The sequence below is a fragment of the Anolis sagrei genome, chromosome X (assembly GCF_037176765.1).
Source record: "Anolis sagrei isolate rAnoSag1 chromosome X, rAnoSag1.mat, whole genome shotgun sequence".
NCBI classification, from domain to species: domain Eukaryota; kingdom Metazoa; phylum Chordata; class Lepidosauria; order Squamata; family Dactyloidae; genus Anolis; species Anolis sagrei.
This window is the reverse complement of record NC_090034.1, coordinates 88821624-88849387: the sequence shown is the minus strand read 5'-3', so window position 1 is coordinate 88849387 and position 27764 is coordinate 88821624. Positions and strand designations below refer to the sequence as shown.

The 27764-nt window shown below is 42.4% G+C and overlaps 1 protein-coding gene across 1 annotated transcript; it reads left to right on the top strand.

Moving 5' to 3' along the window:
• The first annotated feature begins 1472 nt into the window (after positions 1-1472).
• TYROBP (transmembrane immune signaling adaptor TYROBP) lies at positions 1473-27278 on the top strand. The gene is made up of 5 exons (XM_060786320.2): positions 1473-1696; positions 16884-16901; positions 22608-22745; positions 25297-25331; positions 26974-27278. The coding sequence occupies exons 1-5, from the start codon at positions 1636-1638 to the stop codon at positions 27037-27039; spliced, it is 318 nt and encodes a 105-aa protein (XP_060642303.2). The 5' UTR covers positions 1473-1635; the 3' UTR covers positions 27040-27278.
• The last annotated feature ends 486 nt before the right edge of the window (positions 27279-27764 follow it).

Genomic DNA, 27764 nt, shown 5'->3' with positions numbered 1-27764 from the left:
TGAGAATAATATATATCTATCTATATCTATGGTCCTTTGTCCTTTGTCAGGACGGTCCTTTGTCAGGATGTCTTTGATTACATTTTCTTGCCCTGATGAAGGGAGTTGGATTGGATGGCCTTAAGTATTTTCTGTTGGACATGGGAGTACTGTATGGGAAGTTTACCCCGATTCTGTCATTCGTGGGGTTCAGAATGCTCTTTGATTGTAGGTGAACTGTGAATCCCAGTGACTACAACTCCCAAATGTCAAGGTCTATTTCCCCCAAACTCCATCTGTGTTCATATTTGGGCGTATTGAGTGCTTGTGCCAAGTTTGGCCCAGATACTCTCTGGATGTAAGTGAACTACAACTCCCAAACTCAAGGTCAATGCCCACCAAACCCTTCTAGTGTTGTCTGTTGGTCATGGGAGTTCTGTGTGCCAGGTTTGGTTCAATTCCATCCTTGATCGAGTTCAGAATGCTCTTTGATTGTAGGTGAACTATAAATCCCAGCAACTACAACACCCAAATGACAAAATAATATTTTTTGAGTGATGGTCACTCCTGGTGTTGTGAGGCGTTTTGTTGCAAAATTTGGTGTGATTTCGTTCATTGGTTCTTTTGTTTTTAAGGTACTCATTATGCACAGAGCATTTATATACATATATAGATTGTACTCAGATTGTATTGATAGTCATGTCTGAATTCAAATCAAATCAACTTTTTCCCTTCTCCTTGAATTTGTTGCTCCGTTCCCAGCCAAAACTAGCCAAAAGGTCAATAATGAGAAGGTTGATTGGGGCAATACCTCACCATTGAGATCACATGGTTGGATGTCTTGTTCTGATCAAAGCATTTGGATGCTGGACTTCAGAGCAAGCAATTGGTAGGATTGTGCCAAAAGTGCATGAACAGGAAGGGAGGCTGGGAAGGCAGCAGTGGTGGCCCCAGGGAGAATGAAATCTTGAGTACTATGGAGACAAAACATCAACACTAAGGAGCCTGATCAGTCCACTCACTACTGATCTCAGGCTTAGCTCAGCTGGGAAACAGGTAGCACCCCAAAGAAAGAGAGGAAAATGTTTTGTTTGGTTCAGAGCCTCAGTCATTGTCTTCCCACCTAACTACATTTTTTCCCATTCATAGTACTTCTGGTTCCTTCCAACTCTATGATTCAGCATTACAAATATGGTTATATATGCAGAGATTCGGCCACTGATGTTAACAGTCAAACACTCACAGATTAATGAGCCTGTCAATTTTGCTTTCTTCCATATTTGCCTTACTAAAAGAAAATAGTTTTTTTGTGTGGAAACACAAACCAGACAAAATGATCATCGATTACTAGGGTGGTGTAATGGACGAACTATTATTAGGAGCCTTTTATGCCTTTTATTTCTGAATCTGGACTCACTTCCGCTGGGGAAGTACGACACTGGCCACCATCTGATCTTACCCCATGACATCTCCCTTCCTCTTTTTGAGGTTTCCTGCCCAGAGCTATTTCTATTTCTTCAGTCTTGTTCTTCAGCAGGATACTATTCCTGTCTCACAGGTCCAGGATTCCCAGACTTTTGGAAGCACAACATCAGGTCTTCCTTAACCAGAGACATTTTGAGTATTGGCTCTAAACCTGGTTTGAGAGCCTTTGTGATGGACCAACTAAGAATCCCAATCCTCTATATTCTCCTGGACTTGGTTTGGGCACAGCTGGGTGAGTTGAATCAAACACTTCTTCCTCAATCTTTGGTCTCCTTTTTCAATTTTGGATTTTTCCCTAAGCCCCCATCACTTCCCTATATCTAAGATTGGCCATTGAATAGCTATTTCTTTGTGTTTTGTCTTGAATAGTTATATTTGCCTATTTGTGTTTTTAAGCATTGGAATTGAATGTTTCGAAATTAAAAATTAGGGAACAATGGGTAGCGTGGGAAGGTAGGAGTTAACAAAAGTGTGAGGAAGTATGATCATGGGACCATGAATTAGAAAATTAAACATCAGTCATTGAAATATAAATCATAGGCCATAATAGAAAACCATGTATTAAGCAAGCTCTATGCAAAAACAGTTTAGGTTGAACCTTCTGATATTTCAGATTGTTGCTGTGAAGAGTAGAAAGTAGTAGTTTATTTATTTTATTTCCTATACTTCTACCCCATCCTTCTCACCCCCCGGGGAGGGACGGACACTCAGGGCGACCTCACAACAAGCATCATAAGATGCATTACCATCATAAAACAATCAAAAAACACATTCAGCCAATACATTAAAAACAAAACAATTAATGGAAAACAATTGATTAAACATGCCAGTTAGAAACCAAATCCAAGTCTGGCCAATTCATTGTCATGGGTTGCCTAGGTTGACTTTCCATTTGCTGCTAATCACTAGTTGAATGCCTGGTCCCATAGCCAAGTCTTAAGTTTATTTCTGAAAGACAGGAGGGAGGTGGCCAGTCTGATGTCTCTAAGGAGAGAGTTCCACAGATGGGGGGCCACTGCTGAGAAGGCCCTTTCCCTCATCCCCACCAATTGCGTTTGCAAGGGTGGTGGGACCAAGAGCAGGGCCTCTCCAGATGATCTTAAACTTTGCGATGGTTCGTAACAGGAGATACGTTCAGACAGGTAGGTTGGGCAGAACCGTAATGGGCTTTAAAGGTTAAAACCAGCACTTTGAATTGTGCTCGGGAGCTAATCGGCAGCCAGTGGAGCTGGCGTTACAGAGGGGTTGTATGTTCCCTGTACACTGCTCCGGTGAGCAACCTGGCTGCCGACAGTTGGACTAATTGAAGCTTCTGGGCAGTCTTCAGAGGTAGTCCCACGTAGAGATGATGATATGTTACATTACCAGACTATTTTGGTAATATCACCATGTTACCATTATCAGAATATTTTAGTAACATATAACCATTACCAACAACAACAACATTGTTGTAATGGTTAATTTGCTTTTTCATAGCATTGCTGACTCTGCTTCTAATTTTTTCCTTCATTCAGAATATTTTTCCATTACCATAGTTTTCCGTTACCATGGCTTTACCTCATTTTGGCCTTATGGTCAACCTCTACTCCTTTGGCCTTATTTTGGATTTTTGGTCAACCTGTAATCTTTCTTTTTAGATCCTGTGTTTGCTCCCAATAGGCTTTGGGTAGCCAATGATGGAAAGGAAAAACCATTTTCTGAAAACCTGTAGGCTCCTTGGTGCCCATTGTAGCAAGCAACAATTGTATCTGCTCTGCGTAGTTGTACCAGTACGATTCTGCTCTCAACCTCTCCTGCAAAATCTTAGGTTTTGTAATTTTGTGAGGTATTTAGGACCTCTCTTCCAGTGCTCTAGTCCGTTAACTCAAACCACAGAACTAGACATCTCTGACAGAGAATTACACCTTTGTGGACCAAATGATCAACTGCCATCTAAACCATGATGAGACATCATGGAGGGGTCTCCTTTCACAGTCACTGTCTCTCCACTCCTTAGTAGCATGAATCGGGTTCAACTGGGGATCTAAAAAAGTCTAATTTGAGTGAAATGGACATGTTATGAAACTGCGGGGTTCTAGATGCATTTTTCTACAAGACCTAATATCCTGTTCCTTCTTCCCTGCTCCATATCTCCAAACATTGAGAGTCCCGCTAGAACAGTGGTTCTCAACCTGTGGGTCCCCAGGGTTTTGGCTTAGAACTCCCAGAAATCCCAGCCGGTTTACCAGATGTTAGGAGTTGAAGGCCAAAATATCTGGGAACCCACAGGTTGAGAACCACTGTGCTAGACTCAGTCCACTAAATGATGGTTGGGAATTGTACAGCCTTCCAACAGATGTTAGTAGACTATAACACAGCATTTATCAGTGTTGGCTATACTTCCTAAGGATGCTGGGAGAGTCAGCTTAACCACGCTTGAAGGCCAACATAACTCTCATTTTTGGACTAGATGAAATGATGTCACAAGCAGGAATGGATCAAAATCAAGCCATCTCAGATGTAGATGGCCTCCTTTGCCAGCTTTCCCTCTCCCTCCTTCCATTGTCTTTCATAGATTGGCTTTGGGACAGTGGTTGGAATCATGAAGGCATCAGAGATTGTGGGTCTACAGCTTCCACTAGCCATAATTAACTTAGCCAGTGGGAGTTGTAGTTTGACAAAATCTGGAAATATGATGACACCCCCTCTGTGCCAACAAAGTGGTGAATCCAGTCCTTGTTTTATTCAAAACATTATCAAAAGTGATTAACCTAAAGTAGAAACAGAGTTCAGCACTTCACGTTACTACTGTGGTCGTTTGGTTTAACCTAGCATAGATTCATCATCCCAATAATATGGTTGATATAATTCACCATGTTTTGGAGAGCTACACAATTCACACCTCAGCATTAAAAACTGAGATAGGTGGGAAGGATAACTGATCATCTATTTCCCAATTGAGATAGCAGGAAGGGGAATCCCTGCTTTTGTAGAAAGACATGAGACAAGCAAGGAAAAGCACCCTGGTATCAGAGAAGAGGTGTTGTGAAAAATCATCTTGGCTTTTCAACTATGAGTTGTAATCTTATGGTGTGTCAAAGTCTTTTCATTATCAACTAGGCTCAAAATCCAGGGTTTCCTTGAGCTACTGAGCAAAGAATGGGAAAATTATCTGCAAGGTCAGCCCAACACCAAGCTATAATCCTCAGCACCCACTCCCTCTTTTCTGATCTAGCCACCAGGATCTAGGCCTTGTAACTCCTATCACAAAAAACTATCTTTGCTTTTGAAGTGTGGGTTGTAATTGTGTAAAGTGGCTTTTCCATAATCAAATAAGCTCTAAATGCACGATTTACTTGAGATTACTTAAGAATGGGATGCCTTGGTTAGACCACACCTGGAATACTGTGTTCAGTTCTGGGCATCACAATTGAAGAGAGATGTTGATATGCTGGAATGTGTCCAGAGGAGGGCAACTAAAATGATCAAGTGTCTGGAGAACAAGCCCTTTGAGGAGAAGTTTAAAAAGCTGGGCATGTTTAACCTGCAGAAGAGAAGACTGAAAGGAGACATGATAGCCATGTATAAATATGTGAGGGGAAGTCATGGGGAGGAGGGAGCAAACTTGTTTTCTGCTGCCTGGGAGCCTGGATGCGGAGCAATGGCTTCAAACTGCAAGAAAGGAGATTCCACCTGAACATTAGGAAGAACTTCCTAACTATGAGAGTTGTTCAGCAGTGGAACTCTCTATCCCGAAGTGTGGTGGAGGCTCCTTCTATTGAGGCTTTTAAACAGAGGCTGGATGGCCATCTGTTGGGGGTGCTTTGAATGTGTTTGTCCTGCTTCTTGGCAGGACGTTGGACTGTATGGCCCACGAGGTATCTTCCGACTCTATGATTCTATGATTCTGTTATTATGTTTGGGTTCAACAAACATCAAATCATAATCTTGAGTGGCATGCTAGGGTTCCTAAACTTATTGGCAGCCTGTGGAGTGACTTTAGGATAGATGTGATATGTTCACTCCTGGATGTTCCCGTAACCAATCTAGCAACTGTATTTTGAACCAGCTGGAGTTTGGTTCAATGGTAGCCCAATGTAAAGCACATTGCAGAAGTCCAACCTTGAGGTTACCAATGCGTGTCCCACCATCTTTGGATCTTCCAAATCTAGGAAGGGGTGCAGCTGGTGGATCAGCTGAAGCTGGTAGTAAGCACTCCTGACCATTGCATCTCCCTGGGCTGACATTTGGAGGGACAGATCCAGGAATTCCCAAGCTGCGAACACAGTCTTTCAGGGGACTGTAACCCCATCCAGAACTGGTTGACACACCTCCATCCTCAGGTTAGGACCCTTGATGACAAGCATGTCTGTTTTGTCTGAATTCAGTTTCAGTTTGTTTTTCCACATCCAGCCCTCATCCAGGAATTCATTCAGATGAGACACACTATCCTTAGCTGAAGCTGTTTTTGAAAGCATGGAGAAATTTATGAGCCAGCCCTGAGATCTTAAGAGCCCTTTTCTCTCAGTCCCACCACAATCACAAGCACAATTGGGGAAAAACAAGAGACACCTTGTTGTCTCTTGGTTTTGAAAGCATGGAGAAATTTATGAGCCAGCCCTGAGATCTTAAGAGCCCCTTTCTCTCAGTCCCACCACAATCACAAGCACAATTGGGGAAAAACAAGAGACACCTTGGGGTTTGCACCTGAAATTCCTTTTCCAAAGGAATCTGAATGCCCCCCACCTCCTCCTTATACTTCCAATTTCAGGCCAAAACCTATTTATTCAGATAGGCTTTTAAAACAGAAATGGACTGGGAATACTAAATACCTTTTAAATTATTATTTTAATTACATGGGGAAATGACCAGGGTGGTAGACTTCTTGGTACTGGACAATTACAGACCAGTCTCTAACTTCCCATTTTAGGCAAGATTCTGGAGTGAGTGGTGGCTTCACACCTCCAAGAGTTCCTAGATGAAACAGATTACCTAGATCCATTTCTTTCAGGCTTGGTTGTGGAACAGAGACAGCTTTGGTCACTATGGTGGATGACCAATGCAGAGAACTAAACAGGGGAGTGTGTCTCTGTTGGTTCTCCTGGACCTTTCAGCAGCTTTTGATAGCATCAACCATGGTATCCTTCTGAGTCACCTTTCTGGGATGGGGCTTGGTATTGTTCTTCAGTGGCTCCGTTCCTTCCTGGAGGGAAGTTCTCAGAAGGTGGTGCTGGGGGACTTCTGTTCGACTCATTGGCCCCTGGCTTATGGGGCCCCTCAGGGCTCTGTGCTGCCCCCCATGCTGTTCAACAAGTACATGAAACTGCTGGAATAGGTCATCCAGAGTTTTTGAGTGCAGTGCCATCAATACGCAGATGACACCCAACTCTATCACTCTTTCCCACCTAATTCTAAGGAAGAGGGTCCTGTGCTTACCGATGCCTGGCAGCTGTAACGGACTGGATGAGAGCAAACAAACTGAAGCATAATCTAGACAAGACAGAGGTACTCCTGGTCAGTTGTAAGGCAGATCTGGGAGTAGGGAGTCGGCCTTTGTTAAATAGGGTTACACTCCCTGAAAATGCAGGTTTGCAGTTTGGGAGTACTCCTGGATTTGGCTCTAAACCTGGAGGCCCAAATATCAGCAGTGACTAGGAGTGCTGATACCTGTTAAAGCTAGTGCGCCAACTGCGCCCATTCCTCGAGAAGTCAGATATGGCCATGGTGGTACATGCCTTGGTTACATACCAGTTGGACTACTGTAATGCACTCTATGTGGGGGGCCCCTTTGAAATGTGCTCAGAAACTTCAGTTGGTCCAGAGAGCAGCAGCCAGACTGCTAACTGGGCCTGGCTACAGGAAGCATACAACTCCTCTGTTGCAACATCTCCACTGACTGCTAACATGTTTCCGAGCACAATTCAAAGTGCTCGTAAACATGTTTTGACCTACAAAGCCCAATATGGCTTCGGTTCAGGTTATCTGAGGGACCGCATCTCTTTCTATGAACCTGGGAGACATCTACGATGATGATAATAATAATAATAATAATAATAATAATAATAATAATAATAATAACTTTATTTTTATATCCCATTACCATCTCCCCAAAGGGACTCAGGGAAGCTTACAAGCGGGACCAAGCCCAGCAACAACAGAGTTAATCAAATAAAAATACATTTAAAAATTGTTATAAAAACATATAAAGATTGTTATTTTTTATAATATTCTAATTAAACAATTAAAAACAGTAGAGTATTTAAAAAATCATTAAAATGAATCAAAGCAAACCTCAATAACCAGAGCCAATCAAGAATTAGAGAGGGCTGGGCATGGGCCTGTACAAAAAGTAAATTATAGGGCCAGGACCAGAGGCGGCCCTAGGTAATTTTCAATGGTAAGCAAACAGTATTTTGGTGCCCCGCCCCAAACAGTCATTGATATATATTTTCTGTTTGTCATGGGAGTTCTGTGTGCCATATTTGGTTCAATTCCATCATTGGTGGAGTCCAGAATGCTCTTTGATTTTAGATGAACTATACATCCCAGTGACTACAACTCGCATATGTCAAGGTCTATTTCCCCCCAAGAGCGCCTCAAGAGCGCCCCTGGGCAAAATCAACTATACTGTGAATGCTTACTTTGCGTAATGGGTTGAGCCGCCCCTGGCCAGGACTGGAAATAAAGTGCTGAATTTAGTCTAATGGTCAATTCATGGAAAGAGATCCAACCATTGTCAAATGCACATTGGAACGTCCATGTTTTGAGGTCCCTGCAGAAAATAGACAGAGTGGGTGCTAGCCTAATCTCCCTGAGGAGGGTGTTCCAGAGCCAGGGGGCCACCACTGAGAAGCTCCCCCTCTCTTGTCCTCGTCCCCCCCAACCATGCTTGTGACAGTGGTGGGAGTGAGACAAGGCCCTTCCCGGCAGATCTTAGGATCCGCACCGGTTCATAGGGGAAAATGCAGTCACAAAGTACAATCTACTGGAGAGGGCCTTCTCTCAGTCCCACCACCTGCTCAAGCATATTTCATGGGAACACAGGAGAGAAACTTTTCGGTGGCTGCTCCCAGACTGTGGAACTCCTTCCCAAGAGAGACCAGAATGGCCCCTTCCCTGCTGGCCTTCCACAAACAAGTCAACAGGCATTTTTGGAAGGATAAGGAGCCGGGGCCCCCGGTGGCGCAGTGGATTAAAGCACTGAGCTGCTGAGCTTGTTGATCGAAAGGTCGCAGGTTCAATTCCGGGGAGCGGCGTGAGCTTCCGCTGTCAGCCCTAGCTTCTGCCAACCTAGCAGTTCGAAAACATGCAAATGTGAGTAGATCAATAGGTACCACTCCGGCGGGAAGGTAACGGCGCTCCATGCAGTCATGCCGGCCACATGACCTTGGAGGTGTCTACGGAAAACTCTGGCTCTTCGGCTTAGAAATGGAGATGAGCACCACAACCCAGAGTCAGACATGACTGGACTTAATGTCAGGGGACTACCTTTACCTTTAAGGAGCCGGCTCCAGGGAGGTTGGGTGGGATTGGGGGGGGGGATATGAGTTTTAAAGACCAATTTATTATGTTTACTGCATTTTAATTCTGTTTTACCACACTGTTACTATTTAATTGTTTTTAAATTTTTATTTTGCATTTTTAAAACTTGTCTAATGTGGATTATTAGCCACCTTGAGTCCCCATGGAGGTTTCTTCTTATTATTATTATTATTATTATTATTAGTGAATTTTAATTGAATTATTTTGATCCTATTTCAATATTAAGTTTTGGCAATATTTTTCATTATGTTGCTTACTAAATTGTTAGCAATTTCTGTCCCGTGGAAAAACTGGAACATCATAATCGTTACCATCATCATATAAGCCCTGCTAGGCATTGACTGACCAAACCTAGGGGCAAAAAATCCCGAGACTTCAGAAGAAGTCCACATACAGACTCGTTGGTCCTGGGATTTCTGCTTCCGTTGTCCAGACTTGATACTTTGTTGCAAGATTTAGAGGCTCCCAAGATGGCTGCCATGGGACTTCCACCGGAAATTTCTGCGTTTTTTTTTTCATTAAAAAAATCTTAAGATGCAAAAATCCAGTGATTTCCAATTGCAGGGACATCCAGACATGTGAAGATCCGTATATTCAGCTCAAAATCACGATATTCCTGCATCTGGAAATCTTGTATATATGTTTTTTTTTTACAAGGGTTGAATGAAAAGTAATGCCTCCACCTTCGTTACTTGGGTTTGGATGGGAATATTTTAATAAATCAAACGCAGAAATAATCCTTAGAATGTGCCCTTTAACTACCATTATTCACTTTTCCACATTAATCACCAGACAACTGGATACATTTCTGCGAAGGATGAACAAGTTTTCTGAAGTCGTCACAGAAAAAGTTGACACTCTGTTTTCGCAACCAGCGTCTCACAGTTCTCTCATCCTGGGTACCCATCGTGCACAGATCTTCCAATAGCCAAGCAAAGCAATAATGTGACCCACACTTTCTTGTCGCTTGAAATTTCTCTCTGAGTGATACGATGATCGTCCTGAATCAATCTGTAAAACTTTTGCTTGTGGAACTCGGTGGTTGCTGTCACAGAACATCCAACTCTTTGTTTGTCACGCAAGTCAGATGCTCCCACCTCAACATCTTTAAACTTACTCGCCCAATGACACACAGTACTCACATCAACATAATCGCCATAAACAGCTTGCATTCTCTGATGAATCTCCTTTGGGGTGACACCTTCTGCTGTCAGGAATTCAATGACTGCATGTTGCTTAAGTCGCATCGACCGACCGTCTGCACAGGGTTCTATACTTCGCACCTTAACAACACAGCAGTTCAATGCTGAGGCTTCCCACCAAAATGGAGATGTAGAGGAGGGTCTACTGAACAAGCCAGTACCTGCCGCATACCAGTACTGCCATCTGTTGAGGAGTTACAAAGGTGGAGGCATTACTTTTCATTCAACACTCGTACTTTTTAGTGATTGCTTTTGCATTTACAAGGAATGGCGTCTGGTCACCCTCCTGTTTGCTATGGAACTTCATGGGATAAAGGTACTGTCTGGATGGACCCTCACAATCTTGCTGGCAAAAAGAAAAGAAGCCAGATAACCCAATAGAAGAAAGGACAAGATTAGAATGGTGGCCGAATTCAGAGAAACGCAACAAAACTGAAATTAGCTTCCACATACCTATTTGGTATGCTGAGGGCAGTGTTCAAAAGTAAAGCATTGCAAACAATGTTTTTTTATTGATGATGTTGTGAGTTAATTAAAAACAAATGTAATATAACTGATGGGGATAATTTGATGGGGGTTTGCTGTGATACATACATTTGTTTTAGTTACTTTTCCAAGCTATTTTTAAACAATATTATTCAATATTTTGATTGGCATTTTGATGGTCCATTTACCAATTGTAAGATTCTCCACTAATCCATCCCTGCAAAAAAAAAAGGCACAAGAAAGTAATGTAAAGCAAAGAGTAATTGCATGAGATTTACTTTTAACACTGCAAAAACAATGGCAATAAATCATAACAGTCTCTTCTGGGAGATGGTGGCAGGATATAAATAAAGTATTATTATTATTGGAGCCTCCAGTGGCGCAGTGGATTAAACCGTTGAGCTGCTGAACTTACTGACCGACAAGTTAGCGGTTTGACTTTTGGGAGCAGGGGGAGATCCCACTGTTAGCCCCAGCTTATGCCAACCTAGCAGTTTGAAAACTCACAAATGTGAGTAGATCAATAGTAATAGTGCTCCATGCAGTCATGCCAGTCACGTGACCTTGGAGGTGTCTACAGACAATGCCGGCTCTTCATCTTAGAAATGGAGATGAGCACCACTCCCAGAGTCAGACACGACTAGACTTAATGTACGGAGAAATATTATTATTATTATTATTATTATTATTATTATTATCTTCCTAAAACTTTTGGAAGAAATTACTTTGAAATGGAAGCTTTCCAGGCTATGGAATATTATACTGGTCCCAGACATATTTATGAAAATAGATTTACTGGTTTTCCATATTAGAAAAACTGAGAATCAGCTGCCTATAGTCTCTCCCTTTCAGGTACAGGCAATCCCCAAGTTACAAACAGGATCGGTTCTGAAGTTTCTTCTTAAGTTGAATTTGTATGTAAGTCAGAACAGGTCCAGTTTTAAGTGCAACTCCAGATATATTTAGACATGTGGATACAAGGGTTGAAAGAATGCCTCCACCTTCGTAACGCCTCAACAGATGGCAATACTGGTATGCGGCAGGTACTGTCTTGTTCAGTAGACTCTCCTCTACTGTTCCATTTTGGCGGGAAGCTTTAGCACTGAACGGTTGTGTTGTTAAAGTATGAAGTATGGAACCTTGCGCAGATGGTCGGTCAATGCGACTTAAGCAACGTGCAGTCATTGAATTCCTGATAGCAGAAGGTGTCAGCCCAAAGGTCACTGATGGGCGAATACGTTTAAAGATGTTAATGTGGGAACATCTGACTTGCATGACAAACAAAGAGTTGGATGTCCTGTGACAGCAACCACCAAGTTTCACAAGCAAAAGGTTGACAGATGGATTCAAGACGATCGTCGTATCACTCAGAGAGAAATTTCAAGCATAATCGACATTTCACAAGAATGTGTGGGTCACATTATTGCTTTCCTTGGCTATCGGAAGATCTGTGCACAATGGATTGTGGAAACAGAATGTTGACTTCTGACGTGACAGCTTCAGAAAACTTGTTCATCGTTGGCAGAAATATATCCAATTGTCTTCAATCCGCGTATTATCCAACCTTTGGATAGCATGTAGTGTTTCTTTGGCTGTCTGTGCCTCTATTCAAAAGATTTCACCTCACTTTCTGTAGCTGTGATAATTGGATTTTGGAAGAAAAAAAAAGACTTTTCGTGGACACAAGGATTGGTGAGAAAGTATTGCCAAAGGCTTTCATGGCCAGAATCCCTGGGTTGTTGTAAGTTTTTTGGGTTGTATGGCCATGTTCCCGAAGCATTCCCTTCTGACGTTTCGCCTGCATCCATGGCAAGCATCCTCAGAGGTTGTGAGGTCTGTTGGAAACTAGGAAAATGGGATTTATTTATCTATGGAATGTCCAAGGTGGGAGAAAAAACTCTTGTCTGTTGGAGGTATGTGTGAATGTTTCAACTGGCCACCTTGATAAGCATTTAATGGCCTAGTAGTTTCAAAGTGTGGCTTCTTACTGCCTGGGGGAATCCTTTGTCGAGGAGTGATTAGCTGTCCCTGATGTTTCTTGTCTTGAGTTCCGCTATTTTTGAGTGTTGTTCTTTATTTACTGCTGTGATTTAGAGTTTTTTAATACTTCATATTGGTGAGGAAGCTTCAGTGGAGACAAGCTTTCCCCATGATAACTCTTTCAGGAGTAAATTTCCCTTCCGAGGGGTAGATTTCTCTCATTTTCTGTTGACTCACCCCTGTTCTTAACTGGAAATCATATGTAAGTCAGATATTTGTAACTTGGGCACTGCCTGTACTAACCAGGCTTGAGTATGCTAGCTTCCAAGATCAGATATAATCCAGTTCTTGCAGGATCCCCAATCCTTTTCAACCCATTAAATGGTATCAAAACTGCATTCAGGGCTCTCCTTTCATCCTATATCCTTTCCCAAAAAACCAAACCCTATGCAGTGTGGTAGAAGCGGACAGATAGCGACTGGTCCAAGGTCACCCATAAGTTGCATGGCTCTGTAGAAATGAGAATGCAGATATTTGGGTCCCAGTTTAACATTATGCAACACTGTTTGTCCAGTGATTACAGTAATGATGGAAATATGATAGCAACAGTTATCCCCCGAGTTTTGTCTCCAGCAGCTGATAAACAAAGTGATATGCAGCCTTAGATAATGATACTATTTGTCACGCGCTCAGGCTGAGCTTGGGGAATTCTATCTCTTCTTGGAGACTTGTCACATAAAAGTGACACATTATTTATGGCCAAAAACAAAAGGTGCCACTGGAGACCTCTGATCATATCTCCTTTAGAAAAAAATATCTCTTGCATGAAAGCTTCTTTGGTGGAGTGCTATGTGAATCTGTGTGTTCGCTTTGATCAAAACATTCATGCTTCAAGGGAGTGCTTTTTGACCCATATCCTTCTTGCTATTTTTGCAGTCTAAATTCCCCCCCCCCCCCCAGGCTGCTATCAGAACCCCCTGCTTCTCCACCACAACCCTAAAATCCTGGTTCCAACAATACCATCGGTTAATAAAGGTATGACACAATAGGAAAGCAAAGGCACAGCTTCGAAATATTTTTAGGATTATACTCAGAAAATGCCTCAGCCAGAATAATCAGTGATCATGTTGGCTGAAGGACTCTAAGTAATCAAAAGGAGGAGGAGGAGGAGGAGGAGAAGGAGGAAAAGGAGGAGGAGAAGTCATAGGGAGGAGGGAGCAAACTTGTTTTCTGCTGCCCTGGAGACTAGGACATGGAGCAATGGCTTCAAACTACAGGAAAGGAGATTCCACATGATCATTAGGAAGAACTTCCTAACTGTGAGAGCTGTTCAGCAGTAGAACACTCTATCCCAGTGTTTCTCAACCTGGGGGTCGGGACCCCTGGAGGGGTCGCGAGGGGGTGTCAGAGGGGTCGCCAAAGACCATCAGAAAACACAGTATTTTCTGTTGGTCATGGGGTTTCTGTATGGGAAGTTCAGCCCAATTCTGTCATTGGTGGGGTTCAGAATGCTCTTCGATTGTAGGTGAACTCTACATCCCAGTAACTACAACTCACAAATGTCAATGTTTATCTTCCCCAAACTCCACCAGTGTCCACATTTGGGCATACTAAGTATCTGTGCCAAGTTTGGTCCAGATCCATCATTGTTTGAGTCCACAGTGCTATCTGGATGGAGGTGAACCACAACTCCCAAACTCAAGGTCAATGCCCACCAAACCCTCCAGCATTTTCTGCTGGTCATGGGAGTTCTGTATGCCAAGTTTGGTTCAATTCCATCACTGGTGGGGTTCAGAATGCTCTTTGATTGTAGGTGAACTATAAATCCCAGCAACTACAACTCCCAAATGACAAAACCAGTATTCAAACTTGGGTGTATTGAGTATTTGTGCCAAATTTGGTCCAGTAAATGAAAATACATCAGATATTTACATTACAATTGATATCAGTAGCAAAATTGTAGTTATGAAGTAGCAATGAAAATGATTTTATGGTTGGGTGTCACCACAACATGAGGAACTCTATTAAGGGGTCGTGGCAATAGGAAGGTTGAGAACCACTGCTCTATCCCAAAGTGTGATGAAGGCTCCTTCTATGGAGGCTTTTAAACAGAGGCTGGATGGCCATCTGTTGGGGGTGCTTTGAACACAATTTTCCTGCTTCTTGGCAGGGGGTTGGACTGGATGACCCAAAAGGTCTCTTCCAACTCTATGATTCTATGAGAAGGAGAAACAGAAAGAGAAGAAGACAGGGAAGGGTTGGAATTTTTAGGAGCATGTGTTTCAATTTTTGCCAAGTACCACACTTGAAAATAATATTGCTGTTACTGATGGCAGTGGTGAAGGTTGGCTGGTATTTTGCTTGGGTCTTCAAATGCAAAGATACAGAACAGGGGCACCTGGCTTGACAGCAGTATGTGTGAAAAAGAGTTTGGAATCCTCGTGGACAACAAGTTAACCATGAGCCAACAATGTCATGTGGCAGCCAAAATGGCCAATGGGATTTTGGCCTGCATAAATAAGAGTCTAGTGTCTAGAACCGAATAAATTGTGCTACCTTTCTGTTCTGCCTTGATCAGACCACACCTAGAGTACTGTGTCCAATTCTGGGCACCACAATTTAAGGGAGATGTTGACAAGCAGGAATGTGTCCAGAGGAGGGTCTGATCAAGGGTCTGGAGAACAAGCCCTGTGAGGAGTGGCTTAAAGAGCTGGGCATGTTTAGCCTGCAGAAAAGAAGGCTTAGAGGAGACATGATCTGGGCCATGTATAAATATGTGAGGGGAAGTCATAAGAAGGAAGGAGCAGACTTGTTTTCTGCTGCCCTGGAGACTAGGACGCAGAACAATGTCTTCAAACTACAGGAAAGGAGATTCCACCTGAACATTAGGAAGAACTTCCTCAGTGTGAGAGTTAGCAGTGAAACTCTCTGCCCCAGACTGTGGTGGAGGCTCCCTTTTTTGGAGGCTTTTAAACGGAGGATGGATGGCCATCTGTCAGGGGTGCTTTGAATGTGATTTTCCTGCTCCTTGGCAAGGGGTTAGACTGGATGGCCCACGAGTTCTCTTCCATCTCTATGATTCTATGATTCTATCATTTTTGTTTGCTTTCATGTCATTTTTGATTTATGGCAACTCATTCTTGGCAAGAATTCTTCAGAGAGGTTTTGCCATTTCTTTCCTCTGTGCCTTCCTCAAGGTCTCATAGTATGTTTTCAGAGTCAAGCACAGATCCAGGCCCTGGTCTCTAGGTTTAGGTGGAAATTAATTGTGGGCATGAGCAATTTGAAATGTGCTAGTTCAATAATGTGAGACGTAATAAAAACCATGTGCAGTTCACCTTTGATCAGCCCACACACTACCTTGCCAGAGAAAGAAAATATGCCACATAGATGAACGGTAAAGAACAACTAGTTTACTCTTTGTAGTTCAGAACAACATATTTACAATCATGTGATCAGTGGCATTAACTTACATTGTGTCCTTTTAGAGATATTTAAAATTTATTCATTTATTTATTTACGACATTTATATGCCTCCCTTCTCCCCCTGAAGGGGACTCAGAGCAGCTTACAAGGTATATATACATACAATATATTATATTGGTAGCATAGTACAATATCAATATTTAATATTACTATATTGTACTATACCATTATATTATTATAATATTATAAGTAATATTACATGCAATATAAATATATAATTATAATATCATATTATTATTATTAGTATTATATCGCATTACATTATAACATTATAAATATTATATGTATATACAATATATTATATTATATTATTATATTATATTATTAGCATAGCACAGGAGACAAGGTGGACCTGTCCCCTGGCTCCCCCTCTCTTCTCTCTGGCCCAGAGCGGCAGTTGGTGCTAAGGGGAGGGGTCCCCAGCTGATGACATATGCAGGAGACAAGATGGAACTTTCTTAAAACTCTTTTAAAATTGTCTTTCTTTGTCCATGTGGAGACTCTCCCTCCAGCAGCCCATGAAGCAAGAGCACATTCCAAACTCTGTCTCTCTCTGCTTCTCTCTTCTCTCTGAGCAGCCTGAAAAATGTAACAGTATCCAAAAGTCCCAGGCTCAGCCATCTCCCCAGGCATGGTCCAACCAATCAACTTCATGCATCTTATTTTACAGTTGGCACACACACATTAACTAATTTTTTACATGCTTCAACATAATGGACTAACTCTCATTTCTTTTTCTTGTAGGAGCTGCCCAACAGAGAGGTAAGAGTGTACTTGCAGTGACATTTGCAATATTTTATACTATTAACTTTGGAAATCATGCCAGGAGTAGACTGAGGGCTTTTGAAGTTTGATGAATTGCTTTGTAGATTTCTTGGGGATGCTGCCAGATTTTGCCATGTCCTTCAAAGAGAAACTATGTGAGTTTCTCTCACCCTATTATTATTATTATTATTATTATTATTATTATTATCTTTGTTCAAGGAGGCTTTTGATAATTGTCTACTGAAGAATGGGAATTCTCCCCAGTTGGGGCTTGGATTTTATTTAGTGCTGTGTTTTAAAATTGTGTTTTTAATGTAAATCATATTTATTAATTTATTTTTATGTATGCATTTTATCAAAATATGCATACCCCATCCTCTATTTGAAGATGTCAAGGTGGCAGAACCGCCAGACATTAGGGCCTGGGTTTGGGATCTCCAGGTACCAGATGGGAAAGGAAGATGCAATGTCTCTACATCTGAAGAGCTGCAAGACCGAGAACAAGCCACGAGAGTCAAGACAAAGACCCATCCAGAGGGAAAGCAAGAGCACATTCCAAACTTCATACATCAAGGGAACCACTGAGTGCATAGGGAAGCTGATGAGAAAACACAACATACAAACTATCTACAGACCCACCAAGAAAATCCAACAAATGCTACGTTCAGCAAAGGACAAGAGGGATCCTCTCACCTCTGCAGGAGTCTACCGTATACCATGCAGCTGTGGACAAGTCTACATAGGGACCACCAAACGCAGCAATGCCCAGACACAAATCAAGGAACATGAAAGGCACTGCAGACTACTTCAACCAGAGAAGTCAGCCATAGCAGAGCACCTGATGAACCAACCTGGACACAGCATATTATTTGAGAACACAGAAATGCTGGACCACTCCAACAACCACCATGTCAGACTACAGAGAGAAGCCACTGAAATCCACAAGCAGGTGGACAATTTCAACAAAAAGGAGGAAACCATGAAAATGAACAAAATTTGGCTACCAGTATTAAAAAAACTCTAAAATGAGAACAGCACAACAACAGAGAGGAAACAAACAAGGACATCTAATCACCTCTCAACAAAAGATTGCTCCAGGCACTGCCAGGCAATCAAATGCTAATCAAGGTGATCAGTTGAAACATTCACACCTAGCTCCAACAGACAAGAGTCCTTTGTCCCACCCTGGTCATTCCACAGATACATAAACCCTTTTTCCTAGTTCTAACAGACCTCGCTACCTTTGAGGATGCTTGCCATAGATGCAGGCGAAACTTCAGGAGAGAATGCCTTTAGAAAATGGCCATATAGCCCAAAAAAACCTACAACAACCCAAGGTAACTATGGTTTATACCAAAACCATTTGTTTTTATCAGAGGCATCATTTGGATGCCTTTGGTAAAATTGAGACAAGTCCAGCATTTTGGGCCTGTCTGGATGAGCCCTCAGTTAGAAGACCAGGAGAAGGAGCAGAAGCTTGCTACAGTTTGGAAGGCTTAACTGATTTAGAGAGAAATTTGCTAATCTACCATTCATTGCTCAGAAAGCTACTAGTAAACCCATATCTACTTTCAGATCAATTCTAAAGGAATATGGAATGATTAAATGTTTGTTTAGCCTATGCAGCTGTTGCTCCTATATTTAAAACTGAGCAGATGCAATGTGAAGTTTCAATTCCTTGCTTGTTCCTCCTCCAAATGGCTTCTTTAAGCAAGAACTCATGAAACTCTCTGGTTTCTACTTTCAGTCACAACAGTGAGGTTTTTAAAAAAAAATCACTCGTTTATTTATTTATTTTATTATTTATTTACGATATTTCTATCCCGCTTTTATCAAGCCCGAAGGCGACTCAAGACGACTTACAAATTGGCAGCAATTTGATGCCATAAAAATCCACAATATACAATTAAAACATTTAAAACAGCATTATAAAATCAATATAAAATCACTACAATACAAAAACCATTAAAAACATATAATAAACAATGACTGGAGAACAAGCCCTATGAGACGCGGCTTAAGGAGCTGGGCATATTTAGCCTGAAGAAGAGAAGGCTGAGAGGAGGCATGATAGCCATGTATAAATACGTGAGAGGAAATCATAGGAAGGAGGGAGCAAACTTGTTTTCTGCTGCCCTGGAGACTAGGACGCAATGGAACAATGGCTTCAAACTACAAGAAAGGAGATTCCTTCTGAACATTAGGAAGAACTTCCTGACTGTGAGAGCTGTTCAGCAGTGGAACTCTCTGCACCGGAGTGTGGTGAAGGCTCCTTTTTTGGAAGCTTTTAAACAGAGGCTGGATGGCCATCTGTCGGGAGTGCTTTGAATGCAGTTTTCCTGCTTCTTGGCAGGGGGTTGGACTGGATGGCCCATGAGGTCTTTATACAATTACAACAATGTCTGTTATTATGCATCAACACCTGATACTGCAAATGAGGAGTTTGGAGGAATTCTCCCCGGGGTAGGTGGCTCTGCGGGTGGAGGGGCTGCTATTGAGGTGGTGACAGGTAGAGGGAGATACGGGAAAGGGAGAACAAATCACTCAATCCGACCCAAAATTTCTAACAATAATCTGGCAAACTCAAAACATTTTAAGGATTCAAGACAAAAACAAATCCGGCCGAAAAAGTACAATAGAACATTGGCAATCCCAAAGATTACCTATAATACAACTCTACAAACGATTCGGCCTGAAAACAATAGGAATATATTGGCAACTCCAAAAAACCCTCCTGACAAGATACAGCTGAGATGCCAGGATGGTGGTCCCTCTGGGTTAAGGGTGGTGCTGTTCAATGCCAGGTCGGTAAATGGAAAAACCTCCATTATTCGAGATCTAATTCAGGAGGAACAAGCCGACCTGGCATGTATAACAGAGACCTGGTTGGACGAGGGGGGAGGGGTGAACCTCTCCCAACTATGTCTGCCAGGATACTCTGTCCAGCACCAGCCAAGACCCAGAGGGCGGGGAGGAGGAGGGGCAGTGGTCTATAAGGTTTGCATTCCCCTGATCAGGTGCCCCATCCCACAATCATCGTCATTTGAGTGTGCCGGCTTTAGGTTAGGTGACCGGGACAGGATAGGGATTCTGTTAGTGTACCAACCACCCCGCTGCATGACAGTCTCCCTACCTGAGCTAGCAGGAGTGGTCTCGGACATGGCGTTGAGCTCCCAACGGCTTTTAGTCCTGGGGGATTTCAATATCCATGCCGAGACCACTCCTTCAGGTGCAGTTCAGGACTTTATGGCCGCCATGACAACCATGGGCCTGTCCCAACTAGTATCTGGTCCCACCCATACTGCCGGACACACATTGGATTTGGTCTTTTCTCAGGGATGGGGTGACAGTGTCAGGGCGGAGGAGCTGACCATCGCTCCATTGTCATGGACCGATCACTACCTGATTAGGTTTAGACTGACTGTACCTTCTAACCTCCGCAGGGGTGGTGGACCCATTAGAATGGTCCGCCCCAGGAGACTCATGGATCCAAATGGTTTCCTGACGGCTCTTGGGGAATTTCCCACCTCCCTGGCTGGCGACTCTGTCGATGCCTTGGTCTCTCACTGGAACACCGAGATGACTAGGGCAATCGACACAATCGCTCCGGAACGCCCCCTCTCGAGTAACCGAGCTAATCCAGCCTCTTGGTTTACTGAGGAGCTGGCGGCAATGAAGCAAAAGAAGAGGTGGCTAGAGCGCGTGTGGCGAAAGAATCTGACTAAATCAGCCCAAACACACCTGAATGCCTTTTTAAGGTCCTACGGTGTGGCAATAGAGGCAGCACAAAAAACATCTTTTGCCGCCAATATTGCATCTGCGAAGAATCGTCCAGCTGAGCTCTTCCGAGTTGTCAGGGGTCTGTTAAATCCGCCGAAAAGCGAGATCCCTGACAGCTCTGGAGCTCGCTGTGAAGCGTTTGCTCGATTCTTCGCAGATAAAATTGGGCGGATCCGGTCGGATTTCGACACCACTTTACCTGCAGTCTCTGAGAATGTAACGAGAGCATCTGCTTGTCAGGTTTTATTGGATTCTTTTCAATTGGTTCAGCTTGAGGATGTGGACAGGATCCTTGGAGAGGTGCGACCCACCACATGCATCTTAGACCCCTGCCCATCCTGGCTGATAAAAGAAGCCAGAGGGGGTTTGGCAGAGTGGGTGAAGGTGGTGGTTAATGCCTCCTTACAGGAGGGCAAGATTCCAGCGAGCTTAAAACAAGCTATTATCAAACCGCTGTTGAAAAAACCATCACTGGACCCCACTCAATTAGACAACTATCGGCCAGTTTCCAATCTCCCCTATTTCGGCAAAGTCATGGAATGTGTGGTGGCAGCGCAACTCCACGGATTTCCGGTAGACACTGATTATCTTGATCCGGCGCAGTCTGGCTTTAGACTGGGACATGGAACGGAAACAGCCTTGGTCGCCTTGGTAGATGATCTTCGCAGGGAGCTAGACAGGGGGAGTGTGTCCCTGTTAGTTCTGCTGGACCTCTCAGCGGCCTTCGATACCGTCGATCACGGTATCCTTCTGGGACGCCTCACAGATATGGGACTTGGGGGTACTGCTTTGCAGTGGCTCCAGTCCTTTCTTGAGGGACGGTCCCAGAAGTTGTTACTGGGTGACACCTGTTCGGCCCCACAGCCATTGTCATGTGGAGTCCCTCAGGGATCAATTCTGTCCCCAATGTTGTTTAACATCTACATGAAGCCGTTGGGGGAGATCATTCGGAGTTTCGGACTGCGATGTTATCTCTATGCAGATGATGTCCAGATCTGTCACTCCTTCTCACCTGTCACCATGGAGGCTGTCCAGACCTTGAACCGGTGTCTAGCTGCTGTGTCGGACTGGATGAGAGCTAACAAATTAAAATTGAATCCAGACAAGACAGAGGTCCTACTGGTCAGTCGTAAGGCCGAACAGGGCATAGGGTTACAGCCTGCACTGGATGGGGTTACACTCCCCCTGAAGTCGCAGGTTCGCAGCTTGGGAGTGATCCTGGACTCAAATATTTTTATTTGAATAATGCATGAACTGTTGGTAATTGTGAATTTATTGTAATTTGTGATGATTGTTGTGATGCAGGCATCTAATCGTGCCTTTACTGTGTAAGCCGCCATGGGTCCCCTTCGGGGTGAGAAGGGCGGGGTAAAAGAACCCCAAATAAATAAATAAATAAATTTTCCAACTCTATGATTCTATGATTCTATCTATGATTCCTGTTAATCTCACTTTCCAGTAACATTATCTAAGCCATTCCATGTGTCAAATTTACATAATTTTGTGTTTGTCTATTGCACTGCATTTCCAAAGGCTTGTTCAAAGATCCAGTTTTTTTACTTTTTTTTTTCAGAAGGTCAGGAGGGAGGGGGTCGATCTAAATATCCCTATGGAGGGAGTTCCACAGCCATATGATGTCCCATTTTCAGACAGAACAGCCCTCTTGTCTCCTATCTAGACTGCTAACAATATCACACTTGCTTCCTTTCAATAAAGTGATGTCAAACTGCATTAATTCTACAGTGTAGCTGCCACCCTTATGTGAGACCCAAACTCCCACAAGCACTTCTCCCCAGCCCAAGGAGGACAATTGTAACTATTTATTTTGCAATGTTTGGTAATGCCCCAGTCTCTCAGTCTACTTCATTCCTCTTAACAATAGGGCCAAGGAGGCTTCTCCTATATCTGTTTATTTCTTTTCAGACTGTGGCGACTGCTACCATCTCAGCCCAGGTGCCATCGCTGGCGTAGTTCTGGGAGATTTGCTCCTGACTTTCCTCATTGCTTTGGCTGTATACTATGTGTCCAGCTGCATCTACCAACGTCAGTCATCCAGCCTTGGTGAGGACAGTTCTTTTTTTGGTCTGCCTTGTATATCTGGTCTCTGTGTGGGTGTATCCCGCATATTTTATCAATGCAATTGCCGTGGGTCCATCTTATGCAATTGTGGAGTTTGCAGTTTGGTGAGATACTGCGAGGGCTCTACAAGAGAGCTCTAGTCTAGTGGTTTCCAACTTATGATCCTCCAAATGTTTGGGACTGCAACTTATTTATTTATTATTTATTTGGAGCATTTATACCCTGTCCTTCTCACCCCTGGAGGGGGACTCAGGGTGGCTTACAACAGGCAACCATTAAATCCCAAAAAATATGAAATTAAAATATTATGACTAAGGACCTCATCACACTAGAGAATGAATCCACTTTAAATCTGATTGCTTCCTCCTGCACAATTCTGGGGTTTGTAGTTTAGGGAGGAGCCTTTAATAGACTCACTAAACTATAAACCCCAGAATTCTGCAGGAGGCAGAAAGCAGATTTAAAGTGGATTCATTCTCTAATGTGATGAAGTACTAAAACAGCAATTAAACAATTCAGAACCTTCAGTTTAGAAACAATCCACTATTTCAGAACCAAGGTCCAAGTCAGTCCATTGCCAGTCACTTAAAAACAATATCTTTCTAGTTGCTACATCGACTATTCAAATGCTTGATCCTACAGACAAGTTTTCAGTTTTTTACAAAAGGCCAGGAGGGAAGGGCCAGATCTGATTTCATTGGGGAGGGCGTTCCACAGTCGAGGGGTATAACGCAACACCACCACAGACTAGCTCACCAAAATATAGAGGGAGTATGGTTGCTGAACCATCTGTCTATTTAAATGTTAGGAACTGGGAACCACTGGAAATGAGAGACTTAAACTGATTCTTCAAAAGATTTCCGCTGCCACCATATTAATAATAAACAATCAGGCTGGGTTAATGTTGAGAGATGGTTTTGTGACCCACACTGTGTCACTATAGTTTTCTTAGAAGCTATTGGGAAGCTGTCTTTAATAACACTTTGACCACAAAGGTATTCACACTGAGACTGGTATAAGTTGACAAAAATAACAAGAACCCTTATTGAACAGGCTGGAATAATTCAAGTACAAATGCTTAATGGTTTCAGTAAAATACTAGCATTAAAAGCTTATGGTTGCGTGAGAGAAAAGATCTTAAAATCTTCTGGGTTACAAGTCTTAAAAGTTTCAACACAGAAAATTACTTCAGAAATTACTTCAATTTAAAATACACTTTTTTCCCTTTAGAACACTTAGGCTTCGCCCCTTCTCTCTGTCCAATTCTAGCCTTCTGATTTTCCCTCCTAGACTTGCCTTAAGGCAAACCTAACCTAAGATGGCTTCTCCCTATCTCCCTTTTCCAAAATGGATGCCGTGGCTTCGCCAGGCCCACTTCCTTAGGCTTTTGCCAGCTAGCTAAGGTAAGGGATTCATTACAAGGGGCCACTATGGAGAAGGCCCTGTCTCTTGCTCCCACCATTCAAGCCTGAGAAGAAGGTGAGGCCGAGAGCAGGGCCTCCCTGGATGATCTTAATGTCCTTGGTGGTTCATAGAGAGAGATACATTCGGACAGGTAAACTGGGCCGGACCAGTCTAGGGCTTTATAGGCTAAAGCCAGCACCTTGAATTGTGCTCAGTAGCAGACAGACAGCCAGTGGAGCTGGCGTAACAGGGGAGTTGTATGCTCCCTGTACCCCACTCCAATACACAGCTTGGCTGCCATCCGTTGGACTAACTGAAGCTTCTGAGCAGTCTTCAAAGGAAACCCCACATAGAGTGTGTTGCAGTAATCTATTCTGGATGTAACAAGAGCAGTGTTCTTGGATCCAGAGCCATACTTCTGGAAGCTAATGTCCAAATCATCTGTGGGACCAAAAATGTGGAGCTGCTCCTCTAGTCATCTTATCTAAGCCTCCCATCAAACTATAAATCCAGCAGGCAGTGCTAGCATAGATGCTATCAGAAAGGGTGGTTTATGCACATGATATGGGAATGCGAACAGGTACAATACTTCTGACAGACTATACAAAATATTAGGAACTGATTGGGTTTTAACAAAAGAAATGGTGGTCTTAGTACAAAGAGGGGGAAATGGGAAATTACAGGGAAATAAAGGAAGCAATAATTGAGTGCACACAAGCGGTGATAGTATTGAGATGGAAAGACATGTCAAAATGGACAGTAAATAAATAGTGTCAGTATATGGTGGACCAAATGGAATTAGAAAAAATGGATGTAAAATCAGATGAATCAAAAAGTAATGAAAACAGAATGCAAGAAGTTGAAGAAAGATGGAACCGGGTCAAGAATTATATTATGAATAAGTCTAGAGATCAGGCCATAAGATATAGGATTTCTCCCAGTTCCTGTTGTTATATCTCTGTTCTTAACTAGGATTCCTATGTAAATTGGAAGTTTGCAAATTGAGGACTATCTATACACATGTTGTCCTGTCCTCTGCTCATATTTCGGTGATTTTCTCACAGTGTGGTAGGAAACAGGCCACATCTTGTTCACACAACAACCTCTCCCTTCTCTTTCTGCTTTGCAGACACAAAGACGTCTCAACATGAGTCCCACTATGAGGTGAGTATGTCAAAGATGTGACCCCTGGTCCTTGTTATATTCCTCCAAATGCAATACTAGCTTTGACAACAGGTGTAGCATCTTGGGGAACCAACTATGACAGCCACCATCTCAGAATATAACCGAGCACTAACTTGGGTCTCATAAAAGGCACCTCTAGAAAATTAGCATATTTGTGGAGAGGTGGTGGCAAAGTGTGCGTCTGGTAGCAGCAACCAACAGCCATGCTTTATGAATACTCTGGTGGAAGCAGTGAGTGGAGGGCACCAGGATGATGACATTATGCCAGGGCCCAATAAGTCCCTGGCCTGGGAAGTTGCTGCCATGCCTTGCTTGTGTAGCAGCATGATAGGAGAGATAATATCAAGAGAGATCCATTCTGGAGAAAGAAAAGTACGGCTTTATTTCCAGCTAGGACCCTGGAGTGGAGCTGTGTCCAAAAGCAACCAGAGTGCCCGATAAAGGCGTTGACTGTGTCTTTTATACCTCTACAAATGCAGGCAAACAAAGAAACATGCTTCTACATATGAAACATCATCACTGCATCACTTTAAGCATAGAAATATCAAATTCTATATTCCAACATGTGAAAGGCATGTCTCTGTATTTCTTTCTAAAGAGCAGCATACAGCTTACAGCTTACATTCATCAATCAAGGGGTCTACTTTGACCTGTCAGGAGGGAGGGGGATAGGCTCCTTACTTAGAAGTTAGACGCAATATTGTACCAGTCTCTGTATAGATAACATGCCCCCCTTCTCCTCCCCCATTTAACATTCCTTCTCTGTCCTGCTGGCTTTCTTATACAGAGAGAACCTGATTTTTCTTACATTTCAGTGCTGGTAAAGTACATACAATATATGCATAAATAAATATCTATTTTTTCCAATATATCCCCATCACTTGTAGACTAAAGTACTGTATTTGAGCCCTGTTGAAGGGTTTTTAAGAAAAAAATGTATGATATTCCAGGGCTTACCATAAACCACAATACAAATACTGTATGTACTCGAGTATAAGCCTAGTTTTTCAGTCCCTTTGTTAGGCTGAAAGAGCTCTCCTCAGCTTATACTTAAGTCAAGGTTATTTATTATTTTACTCTATTATTATTATTATTATCATTATCATTATTACATTTACATTATTTTAATCTATTATTTTATTACATGTATTATTTTACTCTATTATAATTATTACCATTTACATTATTTTACTCTATTATTTTTATTTTTATTGCATTTATTATTTTACTCTATTTATTATTATTATTATTACTACTACTACATGTATTATTTTACTCTCTTTATTATTATTGGAAGGATACATAAGCATATTTGCATTGAAGAAGGTTAGAATAATGGTTTCATCAGAGTTGGACAGTCTTATCTTAAATTACAGTTTTATGTAAATATTCAAGAACATTTAACCTTCTGATGCCTCAGTTAATGTAATTTTATTGGTATCTATTTTTATTTTGAAATTTACCAGTAGCTTTTGCATTTCCCACCCTGGGTTTATACTCAAGTCAATACGTTTTCTCAGTTTTTGGGTGTAAAATTAGGTACCTCGGCTTAGATTAGAGTCTGCTTATAATCAAGTATATATAGTACATCTTCACTCTCTGCTTCTTTCTTACCTCACAGGAACTTCAAGCGCACAGACTGGATGTTTACAGTGACATGAAGAATCCTAGAACCATGTACAAATAGCCTCCCACCCTTTCTACTCCTCTTTTGTGCTTCAGACACTTGAGAATACAGGATTTCTACTCTATCTCCGCTTGAGCTCAAAAGTGGTCTTTCTAAATTAGGCCTTTAACTGTGAACTTTTATCTTTTTAGTCTATGCAACTTCCTCCAAATAGGCATTCTGCTTTGATTTAGGTTTGTAATTTTAATCATTGAAGATATTGCAGTGTGAGTAAAACTACACCATTGGTTGCAACACAATATGGCATTCATCATTGTATGCATTGCAGTGTGAGTAAAACCAAATGATTGGTTGCAACACACTAGAATCTCTCCTTCTCCAAGCATGTATTTTCAAAGATGTTTAGGTGTTGATTGATGACCAAGGCTGGATCTACACTGCACTATATCCCAGGTTCTCATCTCAAATTAACTACTTTGAACTGGATTATATGAATCTCCATTGCCAGATAATCTGGAATAAGCAGATAATCTGATAACAGATCCTGGGATATAGCTGCAGTGTGGAAGGGGTCCTAATATGTTGAACGGGGTTAGAGGGCATGATCATCAAGTTTGCAGATGACACCAAATTGGGAGGGATAGTGAATACCCCAGAAGACAGGAACAGAATTCAAAACAATCTTAACAAATCACAGAGATGAGCCAAAACTAACAAAATGAAGTTCAGCAGGGACAAATGAAGATACTCCACTTAGGCAGAAAACATGAAATGCAAAGATAGAG